General features: G+C 41.7%; 1 protein-coding gene across 1 annotated transcript in view; it reads right to left on the bottom strand.

Moving 5' to 3' along the window:
* Window positions 1-1496: 1496 nt before the first annotated feature.
* Window positions 1497-13871, bottom strand: part of top3b (DNA topoisomerase III beta) — a 32216-nt gene continuing 19841 nt past the window's right edge. Inside the window, exons 12-19 of the mRNA XM_074637126.1 lie at window positions 12010-12156; window positions 11109-11282; window positions 10459-10587; window positions 10060-10209; window positions 8175-8275; window positions 4198-4399; window positions 2949-3136; window positions 1497-1896 (exon numbers count right to left, since the gene is read on the bottom strand). Of these exons, the coding sequence (XP_074493227.1) occupies window positions 1624-1896; window positions 2949-3136; window positions 4198-4399; window positions 8175-8275; window positions 10060-10209; window positions 10459-10587; window positions 11109-11282; window positions 12010-12156 (1364 nt within the window). The 3' untranslated portion in view covers window positions 1497-1623. The remainder of the gene's footprint in view (window positions 1897-2948; window positions 3137-4197; window positions 4400-8174; window positions 8276-10059; window positions 10210-10458; window positions 10588-11108; window positions 11283-12009; window positions 12157-13871) is intronic.

Genomic DNA, 13871 nt, shown 5'->3' with positions numbered 1-13871 from the left:
ATTTCAACATAAAATGGAAATAGCACATAAGGACAGAAAACGAAATGAAAATACTGTAATGAAAAGGACAATCACGCCCTAAACAAATGTTGAAAACTGAAAAAGAACTTTGATATGTCTAAATTAAGTATAATTATTGATTAAAGCTTCAGTAGTCTTTGGCATCATTGGGCAAAAAATCCATAATAACCTTTCAGCATATTATAATTCAAGTGTTCTGAGAGACAACAAGACTTCTGCTCCTCCTCATGGCTCTGTTTTCAGGCTTTAGAAAATCTAACTCGTGATGGAAGACTTTGACCAATCACAGGTCATTTCACAGAGAGAGAGCGTTCCTATAGGCTGTGCTCCGGCTGGTGGGCGGTGCGTGGTATTTCCTCAACAGATCTCAACATGGCTGCCGGGCCACAAACTTTCTCAATTTACAGCTAAACAGTACACTACAAGATGTTTCTGAAAACATTTCAGGTGAGAAATAGACATTACAGTAACAGAATAATTATTCATATTTGATCAGCGCTGCCTAGTTTGACCATTGAGTTTGCGAGTGATTGACAGACGGCTCTCATAGACGGCAGCTGGACGGCAGACTCCAGATCAGCTCTGACTGCTTGTTTTTCTCCAGTCTGTGAAATCTTAGATGCCGTTAGGAGCACCGGAGGACACAGAGATACATGATATTTTCAAATGACCTGTCTCATTTACTACTGTCAGAGCATAGTGACTGTTTTATAAAAATAACTTTTTTTAAATCTTATTTGCTCCATTTCTACCCACTGCAGCTTTAATCTGCATTCTTTTATTGATTTGCCTACGAAATGGCAGAAAATTGTGTGATAACTATTAAATATAATTTTCCATAGATCAAGGTGATGTATTCAAATTTCTTATTTTATTTGGCAATCAGTACAAAAACCCAAAATATTCAGTTTAAAGAAAAGCATCAAATCCTCACATTTGAGAACCTGGAACCAGCGAATGTGCGGCATTTTTGCATGAAAAATGACTAGAACGATTCATCAATAATCAAACTGGTTGCAGATGATTTTTTTTGTCTATGAACTAATCAGGTAATTGACTTCTTGTTACAGCTCTACTTTCGACAAAAAATTGAAAAATGGCATTTTGAAAAAGAAAACCCTGATATGGAGGAGCAGTGGAAAAAATCTAATTAAAAGCTTAAATAGTAAAGCTTAAACTAAAATTGGTCCTTTAAACTATCAGTTTAGTTTTAAAGTATTGCTAACATGTTAAAAGTTAGCACCGCAACTTACTTAATGTTTGCACAATAAGTCCTACATGCATCTTTGTACAAATGGAACAATTGTGTCATGCAATAGCATGTCTGTTGGAATTTCAAAAGTGTGGCACTGCAACAACTATTTAGACATCATTTTCTATTATGTTTCCTTGAAAACAGTATTTTAAAGTTGACAACATACTACTGTATATACAAACTCTTTTTCATCATGGTAAACAAACATTTACAGCAAACATTTGTTTGATACATATTTTACTTCAGTAAATGAATACACATGTAAAAACAGTCAATTTACTGACATACAGTATACACCTTCATTCCATGTGTCAAGCATATAACAGGACACACTATATACACAGACGCTATACAAAGTAAGCTGCCAAGGCGGCCATTTTGTCTTTAGGCTTTTTAGGATTGCCGCGGCGTCCCCTGCCGCGTCCCCGTCCTCCTCGTCTCGCACCCCCACCCCGGTGCCTCATGGTGGCATGTTTGAGCTCCACCAGATCCTGGAAGACTGGATCACAGAAAACACAGCCGGTGTGTTGGGTCTCGCCGGCAGGAAGTGGAGTGCGAGTCTTGTTGAAGTCCACCGCGACGAGAGAAGCGTCGCAGGCATCGCAGCTCTCCTGAGCGACCTACGTGAAGAGAGAAGAGACAGCGTGTCGGATCAAGAGACATTTTAAGAGGTGAAATGATAAAACCTTCAGGAAAACAAGCCATCATATATGGGGGACTAATGAGCTGAGTTCAAATCACTCCACAACTACTAGCCTATAGAGAGTAAGCTGTTATTTCTACAATATCTATACCGACCTACTGTACAAGTCGATGGCACCAACCATTGGACAGACAGTCCTTGTTCCCAGGGGATGAATACTAATGACTGTGGTGATCCCCTGACTTTTCCTCTAGTGCTACCAGCAGGTTCACATTTTCAGTGTAAAGTCTCAACAACTATTAGATTGAAATTGAAATTTGGTCCAGACATTTCCCCTGACCTTTAGTATTGCACCATCATCAGGTCAAAGCAACTATGAAACCAACACTGAACTGACTAACAAGTATTGTGTGTGTATCCAAAGCCTGGTATATCTTAGTCCTGTGCCATAGAGCTTCATTGTTGTGCAAAACTACTGACAACACATCAGTGAGCCACACTGTTGTACTGATGAACATGTTCCTTCATTACCACGAACACACACACGCACGCACGCACGCACGCACGCACGCACGCACGCACGCACGCACGCACGCACGCACGCACGCACACTGCAGTTTATTTTGACTCAATCCCACAACTCTGCAGCTGCCTCCAATAGAGCACTAAATGTGGATTCATCTGCAGCTGAAAACAGTCAACAAATGCACAATTTTCCACCTGTTTAAGTGTTTGATAAAAACTACAGTGACCAGCTGTAAAAAAAAATGGAACTATGTTTTATTGTGAGCAAAAAAAGCTCTGATTTCTCTGATCGGGCAACATAAAGGCAGTGCGGTGCGCCTCGTGTTTTCCACCTGCAAAACGCGCTCTGTGTGATCTGTTGGCCAATCGGGGAAATCAGATGCCTGCAGAAGTCTGGATATTTAGATCACTAAGTGTGTTTGCTGTTCTGGGCCTGTAAAGCATATCTCAACATATAAATAAGATTATCTTGACATAGGACAAGATGTAGAACCATTTTCTCACCTGCACTCTGTGTGCATGCTCAAAGAAGTGCACCACCACGTTGCATTTATTACAGGCCATCCTCCATTTTGGTCCAGAGGTGGGATCCAACACCAAAACCCCACCCTCACACTCCACACACTGGCCAATGCCTAAAGAGTTGAGAGAGTGCTGACAGGACGGATGGGCACATTCGTTGCATCCCATACCTGAGAAAAGCAGAGAGAGATGAATGAAGATAGATATGAGAAAGGGGTCAGAATGTCAGAAGGCTATAAAAGACCAAGAATTAGGGCCAGATTTACAAAGTAAGTGGCGTTGTGCAAATGTGCGCTGCGGTTTTCATTGAGTTTGCGATCACAGCTCCTGGACAGAACCTGATACTGACCTCCAGACACATACTAAGTGAGGGAGAGCTTAGTAGGTTCAGTTCAGAGGTGGGATTTCTATGAGCACATTAACTTATTTAAAAAATTTGGTTGTGATTCAACTCCACCTGAGAAAAATATATATATAAATATTACTCCTGAAATTCTATTATAATCTTTATTCTTAAAACATTAACCTGCTCATGGGAAATGAAAAAGAAGGAGATGAAGTGATATAATAAGACAAATCAAAGACTCAAAAAATACACACAATCCCCCCGCAACTGATGGAGGGGGGACATTTTACTTATTTTTCCTAAAATACAAATTACTTTGTGGTGGATGTATTGTTTGCACCAAGACTAAAGCTCGGGCCACACAAGGAACGTCAGCAGCGCGTGGCGGCTGCACAACCTGTTGTTTTTTATTTCGGCGTGCGAGCTAACAGGTTAGAGCAGCGAGGCTCACTAGAGATTCGAGGTCTTGCCTATTTTACCGCGAGCCGCACGCGGTTCAGAGCGACAACAGACAGTGAGAATGATCTTTTGACAGTATATTGACATCATGCCAGCTACATTACTACAGTTTCAACGTCCAGACATTTGTAGAATATGTCACAGAGGGTGAAAGTGATCTATTGACTGTATATTGACATCATAAGCATTAGTCAACTGCCTGAGACAGAACAGACACTTCTTCATAAAAGGCCCTTAAAAGGTTTTTGAAAAAGATCATAATTTTTCATCTTAATTCATTATGATCTAAAAACTTGTAATAAGTAATAATGACTTACTAGTATTAGGGCTATAGTTTCATGTTTGCTGTCAGGGGTTACAGGGGTCACAATGCTAAGGCTAATTAGCCACTATCTCAACCACAAGAATGAAAGAGTTTTGTCCTACCTTTCTTCATGTCCCTGAATGGTGGGTTGCTGAAGCAGTAAGGGCACAGGGGGTAGCTCTTGCCCCGGGCCCCAGAGGTCCACAGCACGAGCTCAAACTCGTCCAGTGGACAGCGGAGCTCCTTGTACAGCTTGATGGCTCCATTCTGGGGAAGACTCCAGGTCTCGTCACAGTGGGAGCAGTGGAGCCTGCTGGGCTTAGCCTGTACATTGGGATCAGATGTGTTGGAAGGATTATGATGATGGAAGTGATGCAAGGGAAGTACATATACTGTAATAAAGCCTTGGAGGGTGGAAGTGGATGAACCTGGTTAAAGAGTAACCGTCCGTCAGCGACCCGCAATGAGGCAGGGATCATTTCATTGGTCAACACTACACCTGGCCTTCTATTGGTTGGGAGATTTTGACAGTGCACAAAAGCAGCCTGAGCGTGAGGAGAAGGACTGAGGGGTAATTGACTGAATGGCATTGCCGTTTTTGGTCGGATCTGTGTCACTGCAGATGAACTACGTCCCTTTGCCTCACTTGCTCACCCAGCGAGCGGCATGGAGGGAGCCGGACGCTGTTCATCTGCATTTGCATCTGTATTTGTTTTTCATTCAGAGAAAATTACTCTTTTTTTCCCCGTCATGATTTCAATGTGCCTCAGGTATCCAGCCGGAAAGCAGACGGGTTACCGTGGGGCAAAGTATCAAGGGAGAAAAGTTCAGTAAAAGACAAAACAAAAATGTAATTAAAGTTGTTCTAAAGTAGTTTTCAAATGTTTTTCTACATGTTGTCATGTATGAAAAGACCTAAAATGAACACTGTAAGTGGACTACTTGATTGCTATAAGTGAATTATTTAAACAGCATTTGTATAGGAATGATTTTGTCCCAAGCTGTTTGATCACTATAAGCAGTAACACTGTAACCTTGATCACTATCAGCAGTAACACTGTAACCTTGATCACTATAAGCAGTAACACTGTAACCTTGATCACTATAAGCAGTAACACTGTAACCTTGATCACTATCAGCAGTAACACTGTAACCTTGATCACTATAAGCAGTAACACTGTAACCTTGATCACTATAAGCGGTTTCCACTGTACATACACACAAAAACAATATACAGCCCAATATACTATGTTCTCTGTATGGATATATCCTGTATGTTCTGCTGCAATACTGCTACTGCCACTACCCTTAAACCACTGGATGCCATTTACCACCACAGTGCCATTCTATTCATTACTCTAATGAACTCTGACTAGAGTTGGGTCGATTGCCAGTTTTGCTGGTCCGGTTTGATTTGATCCAAACCGGCATTTGTCATTATGACAAATTAAAAGTAGCTAGACCAGCAACCTGTGCAGACGGCGTCACTGCACTAAATCCAACTTCTATTGCATTATAAGCAATATGACAAACGTGATTAACATAATATCATATTGCGTATTTGTTTACTAGAAAAGTTCATGTGTTTTTTTGGGGTGGAAAGTAGAGTTAGTCTCAAAGATAACTAAAACTGCGCCAATGGGGCAACATTTTAGATTTGAAGCCGACAAAAGAGGTCAGCCAAAAAAGCCCAGACAAGGCAACGTGTTGGTTGGCAAACCAGCTCAAGCCTCGATTACACTCCCAAACCGGTGGTTCTGTTTATACTGTCCGCTTAATGACGTGTTCCACACGTGGGCAGTAAATCCCTACGGTACCACTTGTAGGGTAGTGGCCAATTTGTTAAGAAAAAAAAAATTCCATTATTCCATTCTAAATAAAATATACAACACAATAAAGGATGCTAAAACAAAGGTGACCGCATCATTTCCGAAGCTACTGAATGTATGACAAAAATGCAATATTACTGAAGCACATTACACAACAATGTGACACACAGCGGTTACGTGTGCTGGATTCCTAATATAAACTTTCAGGACTGAACAAAGTTCCTTGAAACTGTAATGAGGCAAAAGTGACCGAATGTACGTCCTCAGTGCACATGGAGCACTTTACGTAGCTCCCAGAGTACTTCATTCAAGAGTTACCTTGTGGTTTCCACCAGAACACGCGTCACTCGCAAACCACTGCACATATATTTAGATGCGATAACAATGACCAAAAGATCTGCAGCCTCATGATTCATTCATGAATTTAAAAGTGGTTCTGCATCAGGTGGAAATGCTAATAAAGGAAGCACGTCAGCTTCAGCATTTTAAAGCTCTTTTTTTGAGCTGAACTTTGAAGGCCGGAGCACGACAGCCAGACATCGTGAGGTCCAGAAAGGAACATAAATGGTGCCTTGATGAAGTAAAAACTTAAGTTTAACAACACAGTGTAACAAAATGTGTACAAAGTGTTTGAAGGTGGACTAAAGAAGCACATTATTGTGATAATCTGTATGCAAGATTGCTAATCAATTTCTTGGCTGAGACTGCTGGATTCCAAAACTTACTTTCCAACCTGTTGGAGCAGAGTGGAAGCCAAATATAAATGATATCAAAAGGCAGAACTCCAGGATACCCCTCATCCCTTATCCACCTAATGAGATTTTCAGCTGTTCAACAGTGCTACAGGAAGTGACGGGCTACGCAACACATGTCAGCAGGGTTCAATGTTAAAGCTGCAGTAGGCAGTATATGTTTGGCATCATTGGGCAAAACTTCCATAATAACCTTTCAGCATATTTTAATCCAAGTGTTCTGAGAGAAAACTAGACTTCTGCTCCTCCTCATGGCTCTGTTTTCAGGCTTTAGAAAATCTAGCCCGTGACGGGAGACTTTAACCAATCACAGGTCATTTCAGAGAGAGAGCATTCCTATTGGCTGTGCTCCGGCTGGTGGGCAGTGCTTGGTATTTCTTCAACTGTTCTCAACATGGCTGCCGGTTCACAAACTTTCTCATTTAGTAGCTAAACAGTACACTACAAGATGATTCTGAGAACATTTGAGGAGAGAAATAGGCATTACAGTAACAGAATATTGATTCATATTAGATCAGCGCTGCCTAGTTTGACCGTTTGGTCGGAGTTTGTGAGTGATTGACTCGTAACTCTCATAGACAGCAGATGGACGGCAGACTCCAGATCAGCTCTTACTGGTTGTTTTCCTCCGGTCTGTGAAACCTTGCAGATGCCATTAGGAGCACCGGAGGACACAGAGGATTTTATAAAATTAACTTTTTTTTAAAATCATATTTGCTCCATTTCGACTCACTGCAGCTTTAATGTTACGGGGTAATTGGGTCAGAAATCTACTCACCCAAAGTATATTTTTACTCGCCCCAATACAAATAGTTTTCTTTATTAGCAGTTATCAAAGACAAAGGTTCATTTTCATGTTTAATCTTTATCAAAGTAAAAATGATCGCTTTCGATTTAGCTCATAAACTTTGTCTTTAACCGCCACCAATTTTTTCGCGCGTGCCCGATCGCTATTTAGCTACTTCCATCATCAGCTCTGGAAAAAAACTTACTTTTAATGATTTTTCACCACACAAGTGAGTTACTAAATTTACTAGCCCAACGTGGCATTTTACTTCAATCTGGCAATCTTTATTGTTCAGCTCTGCAGGCTGACACGCCATGTTTCTCAAGTCAGAAACAGGATCTTTGGCACTAACACTTGAGGTCAAAGTGACTCAACAAGTGGCCTGTATGTCATATGATGTTAAGACCTGTATTTATTCATTTTTAACCTTTATTTGGACAGGTAGTCTCATTGAGACACGGGGTCTCATTCTCAAGAGAGACCTGGAAGTTACAAACAGACAGGACATTCAGACAAATCAAAAAAGAAGACTGATAATGGCCTGAGCCATCAAACGTCTCTTATGTCCATATCTAATAAGGGCAGGTTCCCAACCTTTAAATATGTGTCTTGTGTTCTGGTATGTGCATTGTTCATCTTTGTACATTTTGAAAAGGGGCAATGTCAAAGAGGGTCAATGTCACACATCTGCAAGCTTTCTTCATATTATTAGTTTGTACTGTTCTGCTCACCTGGATGTACTTCATGAAGCGGTGGCACTTGCCGCAGCGGGACAGGGGCTTCCCACTGGCAGCGATGGGAGAAAAGGAGACCTCCATCAACTCGTCCATGCCTGTAAACACACAACAGACAGATACTATGGGCTGGAGTTGCATGGGAAACGAACCAAACTGTAACATATGTCTAAATAAGATTTCCATTGGTTCATATAACACAACTATGCTATCAATTCCTTTAAATCTTTTAAGCCTTCACTTCCACCTTTCAAACCATGCACCTAAATGATCATGCATCCTTGTTAATGACATGATGCTACGTTTTTCAATCATTTTCACCTGCACAACTCAATCAAAATCTAACTAGTCCTCTCTCAAAGTCCCTAGCATAGGTTCAAATTGAAAAGGGGATACTTGATTCTGTTCCAGTTGAAGCTTTTGTAACACAATCGGTTCAGTCTATATCCTTTCATAAGTCAGTCAGAGTTTTCAAAAGGAGAGTTGTAAAATGGTACACAGTTATGTAAAACTTGACAACCGAAGCATCAATATGGTATACAAGACTCAAACAGCTAACAAGCCATTCTGCTGCTACCAGTGGGATAATGTGGGGTTCCCAATCAGAATCACCTTTATTGGATAAGTATGTGTACATTTCTCTCCATGTACTTACACAGAAATAGAAATAACAGCTAGGAACAAAACTGCTGGACAATAAAGCTAAATAGACAGGACGACGGTTAGGTAGTGAAAAAATAGGTGTGTATATATAAAACATACTGTATATATAAAGCATATATATACAAGTCAAGTGTTCTGTAAGCTGTAAACAATGGAAATAGTGCAAAGCAATACATTTATATCTACAGTGACAGATATTATATTAAAACAAATGTGTGCATTAATATGCAACAATTTCTGATGTATAGACTGATACTAAAATAATCCCTCTCAATTATCACGTATGCTCCACTACAAATGTGTGGTTGTGTCTGTTTCTGCAGAGACCCTGCAGCCCTCTATCTGTAGTTTCTCTTTTCATCTTCTAGATTTACTCGGGATGCTGCTGGGCTTCAGCCAACAGCCTTTGGGCCCCACGTGGGGGTGTAACAGAGCGCAGGGTGTGCAGCCCGTTCAGGTGGTCAAATACCGCTGCTTTGTCATGCCGCTCTGCTTCTGATACCGAGGCACAAGCATTAGGCTATACATACTGTACATACTATACATCGATGGGCAACAGTCCCCCTTTAGATGCTTTGTGGCCGTATTTGACGGATGAGAACGTGTTTGTTACATCGCTGTGAGTTCCCCTGTCTCTCCTCTGCTGTGTGCAGTGGCTGCTGTGTGCTGCTATCGGTGTGTCAGTTTGACCGAGGCACACACACACACACACACACACACACACACACACACACACACACACACACACACACACACACACACACACACACACACACACACACACACACACACACACACACACACACACACACACACCAGGCAGAGAGGACAGCCTGCTTTTTGGCTGCATTCATTAAAAATCCGGCAACTCTGCACCCTTCCCGCAGAGGTGTGCGGAGTTAGTTTTGTGTTTATTTGTGTTTTAGAATGTAACTGCCGAGAAACAATCGAATGATAACATTTAATTTCTCTGATTCGCCGCTTTGTTCTCACTAGCGCCGCTCTCTCACTTCCTTCAGTCTGTAGCTCGCTCGACCAACGCTTTTAGTTTAAATGTTCTGTATAAATAAATGCAGTGTTAATGCCTGAGTAAACCAGATTATTATAGATAGATAGATAGAGAGAGATAGAGAGATAGAGAGAGAGAGAGAGAGAGGGGATAAGGGTGTATTTGATCCTAGCTTGTGACTCTGTACTCCTGTGGCTGCAGTGAACTTACTGGGGATGGAATCCACAAAGTAGTGAAACTTCCTTTTGAAGATATCCAGCGTGTGCTGCAGGACCTGCTGGTAGTTTGCCTTACCCAGAGAGATAAGGGTGAGCTGTTTCTCCACAGCGCTACGTATGGTGGGCAGCACCAGCTCTGCATCTGCAAAGCACACAAACAGCCAATCATTGGTATTTGAATGCATTCTATAAAAGCCACTCACAAATTTCAATTGAACTGGACCATTCTGTCCCATGTCCCAAAGGGTTGATTATATGGGACTATCTGCATCAGTTGACATAGTATCCAAACATGATTCAGCAGTGCTCTAGAAACCTACAATCAATGCACAGCTACAAATCCCATGTACTGTACATGTCAGAGAATGCACAATCATATAAGGCAAATTACCTGTCTTGTAGTAGCCATGTACTAGGACAATGCCCAGGTTGGTTGGCTTCAACTTGCGTCCATTCTCTACGGTCACATAGTTCCTCTGGCAGATGTTGTTGATGTGCACAGGGATGCTGGCATCAGTACCTGGAGGGCAGGGGACAGATGTCAACATCTGTAAAACTGTTCCTTATTATTATCCCTCAGCAGATGAATGCTGTCATGCAGGTCTTCTTACAGACGTAGTGCTTAATAAAGACCAGCATCAAGCACTGAGTATTGACTTACACTTATTTGCATATACCAGGGGTCAGCAACCTTTACTATCAAAAGAGCCATTTAGGCAAAAAAACAACAACAACAACAATATCTGTCTGGAGCTGCAAAACATTTGAGCATTGTGATGAAGGTAACACAGTTTAAAGTCTAAGTATATACTGTAGTATATAAGTCTGATGCAGTGAGAGCCCAAGTGCAAATGTACGACGGAGTATTGTGAGGGCAAAAAAATCTGAGATTTCGAGAATAAAGTCATAATATTACGAGGAAAAGGTCGTAATGTCACGAGAATAAAGTCATAACTTTACGATATATATATATATATATATATACAAAAAAATAAAAAAATCTTTAAAAATAAATAAATAAATAAAAGTGATGAGGTATACCAATGCCATGTTTCTCCATGAGGGTGATGAGTTCAGCCTCGGTCAGGTAATCTGGGGGGCTGGTTTGCTTTTCAACCAGTTTGATCTCGTCAACTGTGTAAGTGTCTCCACGCTCACAAGCTGGCATGGCCTCTTCCAGAGGAATGCCCTGCCACGGCATTACTGCTGTGTAACCTGGGAAGAGAATTCACACAGACACAAGTCCGCGATGGATTTAAATGACATTTTTTGGAGGGGTGGGGTGTGGCACAATGAACAATCCATTAGATTTTGGTGGCGATATCTGGATCCAGGAAATTTTTTAAAGATTCCGATCAGCCTGAGCATTAAAACAACAGGGTATAACACATGCACAGTGTGACTGATGACGCGTTGATGACACATGATCCCGCCTCCTTCTGAGAGCAGAGAGATACGTGTGTGGATGTGTGGAGCTGCTGGCCGTCCGCGGTGAGAAAGAGCAAAGCGGTAGCTGACGGGATGAGAGACAATGCAGTGTAACGTCATACAGACATAACAAGGCTGCTGAATGAGAGAGGCATCCACCGATACGTTACACGGAAACACATCGTGTTAATAATAAGCCGACCACCTCTCGGTACCTCCAGCTGTGAGCTGGGATCTGTTTTTAAAGTCAGGCGTTGGCGGAGGTCTGCGCTCTCCGAGTGCCATTCTAGTTATTACTTATAATTATTACTTTAACCTCTCCATTCATTTAGACCAAGTAGGTTAAAAACTGTTTTGCTTAACTCACAGTAACCTGTCACAACCTTTTAAGGGATTTAAGATGTTTTCAAACTACTGCAAAATTCTAGCCGCTGTTTGGAGCAACAAATGTGCAAAGTGCCATCTGCATCTTGATACTCAAGAAGCAGATGAATGTGTGACCAGCTGGCTTTACCTGCTGATATCAGGGTTTTGCCACTACACGAGAAGGCCTCTGTGCCGATGTTGAAGTCTATGGTGGTCTGTAGGTACTTGCAGTCCTGACTGAGAGTGGCAATGAAATGCCGTGTGATGTAGTCGTAGAGCCGCCAGCCATCACTTCCTGTGGAACAGAAGAACCTGGGTTAGAGGCTGAACATGAAGGGGCTGTTAGATATTAAAGGTTAGGGTTTGTAGTTGTCCGACCATGGCCGGAAGGCCAGATTGTTTATAGCTGTCCCAAATGGCCACACGCGAACAAGGAGGGTAAAGCTGGCAGTCATGGAGAGGGGGAGGGGGGGGCACACACTAATAATTTCAATATGACATTTTGACTATCACTAACTCCAGTTAGAGATATCTGCAATGTCATTTTGACTAGGCAAAATGACGTTGCCGATATCTCTAATGAATATCCAGTCTAGCTATTAAATGTTAAACGGCTAGCCATACACCTTGTGAATCTCTCCGTTGTTGTGCTGTAGTGGTTGCAGTTATGCTGCAGTGATGTATATCTACGACAGAGTCTCCATTACCTGCTGGAAGTAGCCACATGTACATTTTTTGTTAGCTGTTTTCATAAATAGTATTGCCGAGTTTTGTTATGATAGAATATTATCGTCTCTGTGAACATGTAATGTTAGCTTAGCTAGCTTAGGTTCATGTGTCACCAAGCGGGCTAAAACATCAGGTGTTAAGTGATAATGTACAGCGAGCGGGTCATTGTTGTGAAACAAACCGCGAGAGGCCGCGTTGGAGTTTCTTTCACAACAATGACCCGCTCGCTGTACATCATCCCGCTTATTACACGGCTACTTGCTTAAGAAATCAATAATTCGACACAAAAACGGTCCGCCAACAGAACTGCGCCCATAGCAACGGTCTGTTCTACATAGCAACGGTGTGCTATAAAGAAATAACAGATCGTAGAATGCCGTGATTGACCAATCAGAATCAACAAAGTCGTGTAATAATAGCTAGCTAACGTACACCGTTGTTGTTCGTCTTTCGGACGCTCCTGTTAGGGGTCACCACAGCAGATCATCTGAGATCTGATTTCATGATCTGCATATTTGATATGGCATAGGTTGTACGCCACATGCCGTTTTATCCATATTTGTTTAAGTTTTAATGTATCATACTAGAATAGCATTAAAAAGACTGTGCATCTGTACATTTTGGCCAGAGAATAAGGGAGAGAGCTGGTACAATATTCATAATTCACCCACCTAAAAAACAAAACAAAAAAATACCCTCAAGATAATATTTTCAGAATATTCCTAAAATAACTTCCTACATTTATTTTATCACCATTGTTTCGTGACGTCATGGAACTTTGCATAATTGTAATTCATCACATTGTGTGGTAAAATACGTTCTGTACTCCCTGGTGTTATCACCATACAATTATAGGGATTGTCAGTCAGTCTGTCTGTCCTGACTATGAAGAAATGGAACATGGAAAAACTGTGAGGAATCTGTCTGTTGAGTGTCACAATTGCTTCTTGCAGCAGTGAAAGATGAATAGAGCATGCTAAATAGCCATAATACACCCGCATCAGAATCACTACATCCCACACTGTAGTGTGTGCCGGCCCAAACGTGGAAAACACACCTCTGCTGCCGTTATTGGCCATTACCACCGGTTTACTGACAGGAAACTAGAGGCCTGAATCTCTTACGAGTTCCAGCAACAGTAAACACGTGAATAACTGTCACGGTGGCTTACGGGGAAGGAAATTAACTCAGATATTAGGGATGCACCGATACCGATACCAGTATCGGGTATCGGGTCCGATACTGTGCTCATGTACGCGTACTCACAAAACGGTTCCGATG

This window comes from Sebastes fasciatus, chromosome 6, assembly GCF_043250625.1.
Source record: "Sebastes fasciatus isolate fSebFas1 chromosome 6, fSebFas1.pri, whole genome shotgun sequence".
NCBI classification, from domain to species: domain Eukaryota; kingdom Metazoa; phylum Chordata; class Actinopteri; order Perciformes; family Sebastidae; genus Sebastes; species Sebastes fasciatus.
The sequence above is the reverse complement of the archived record's forward strand: the minus strand, read 5'-3'. Positions and strand labels throughout refer to the sequence as shown.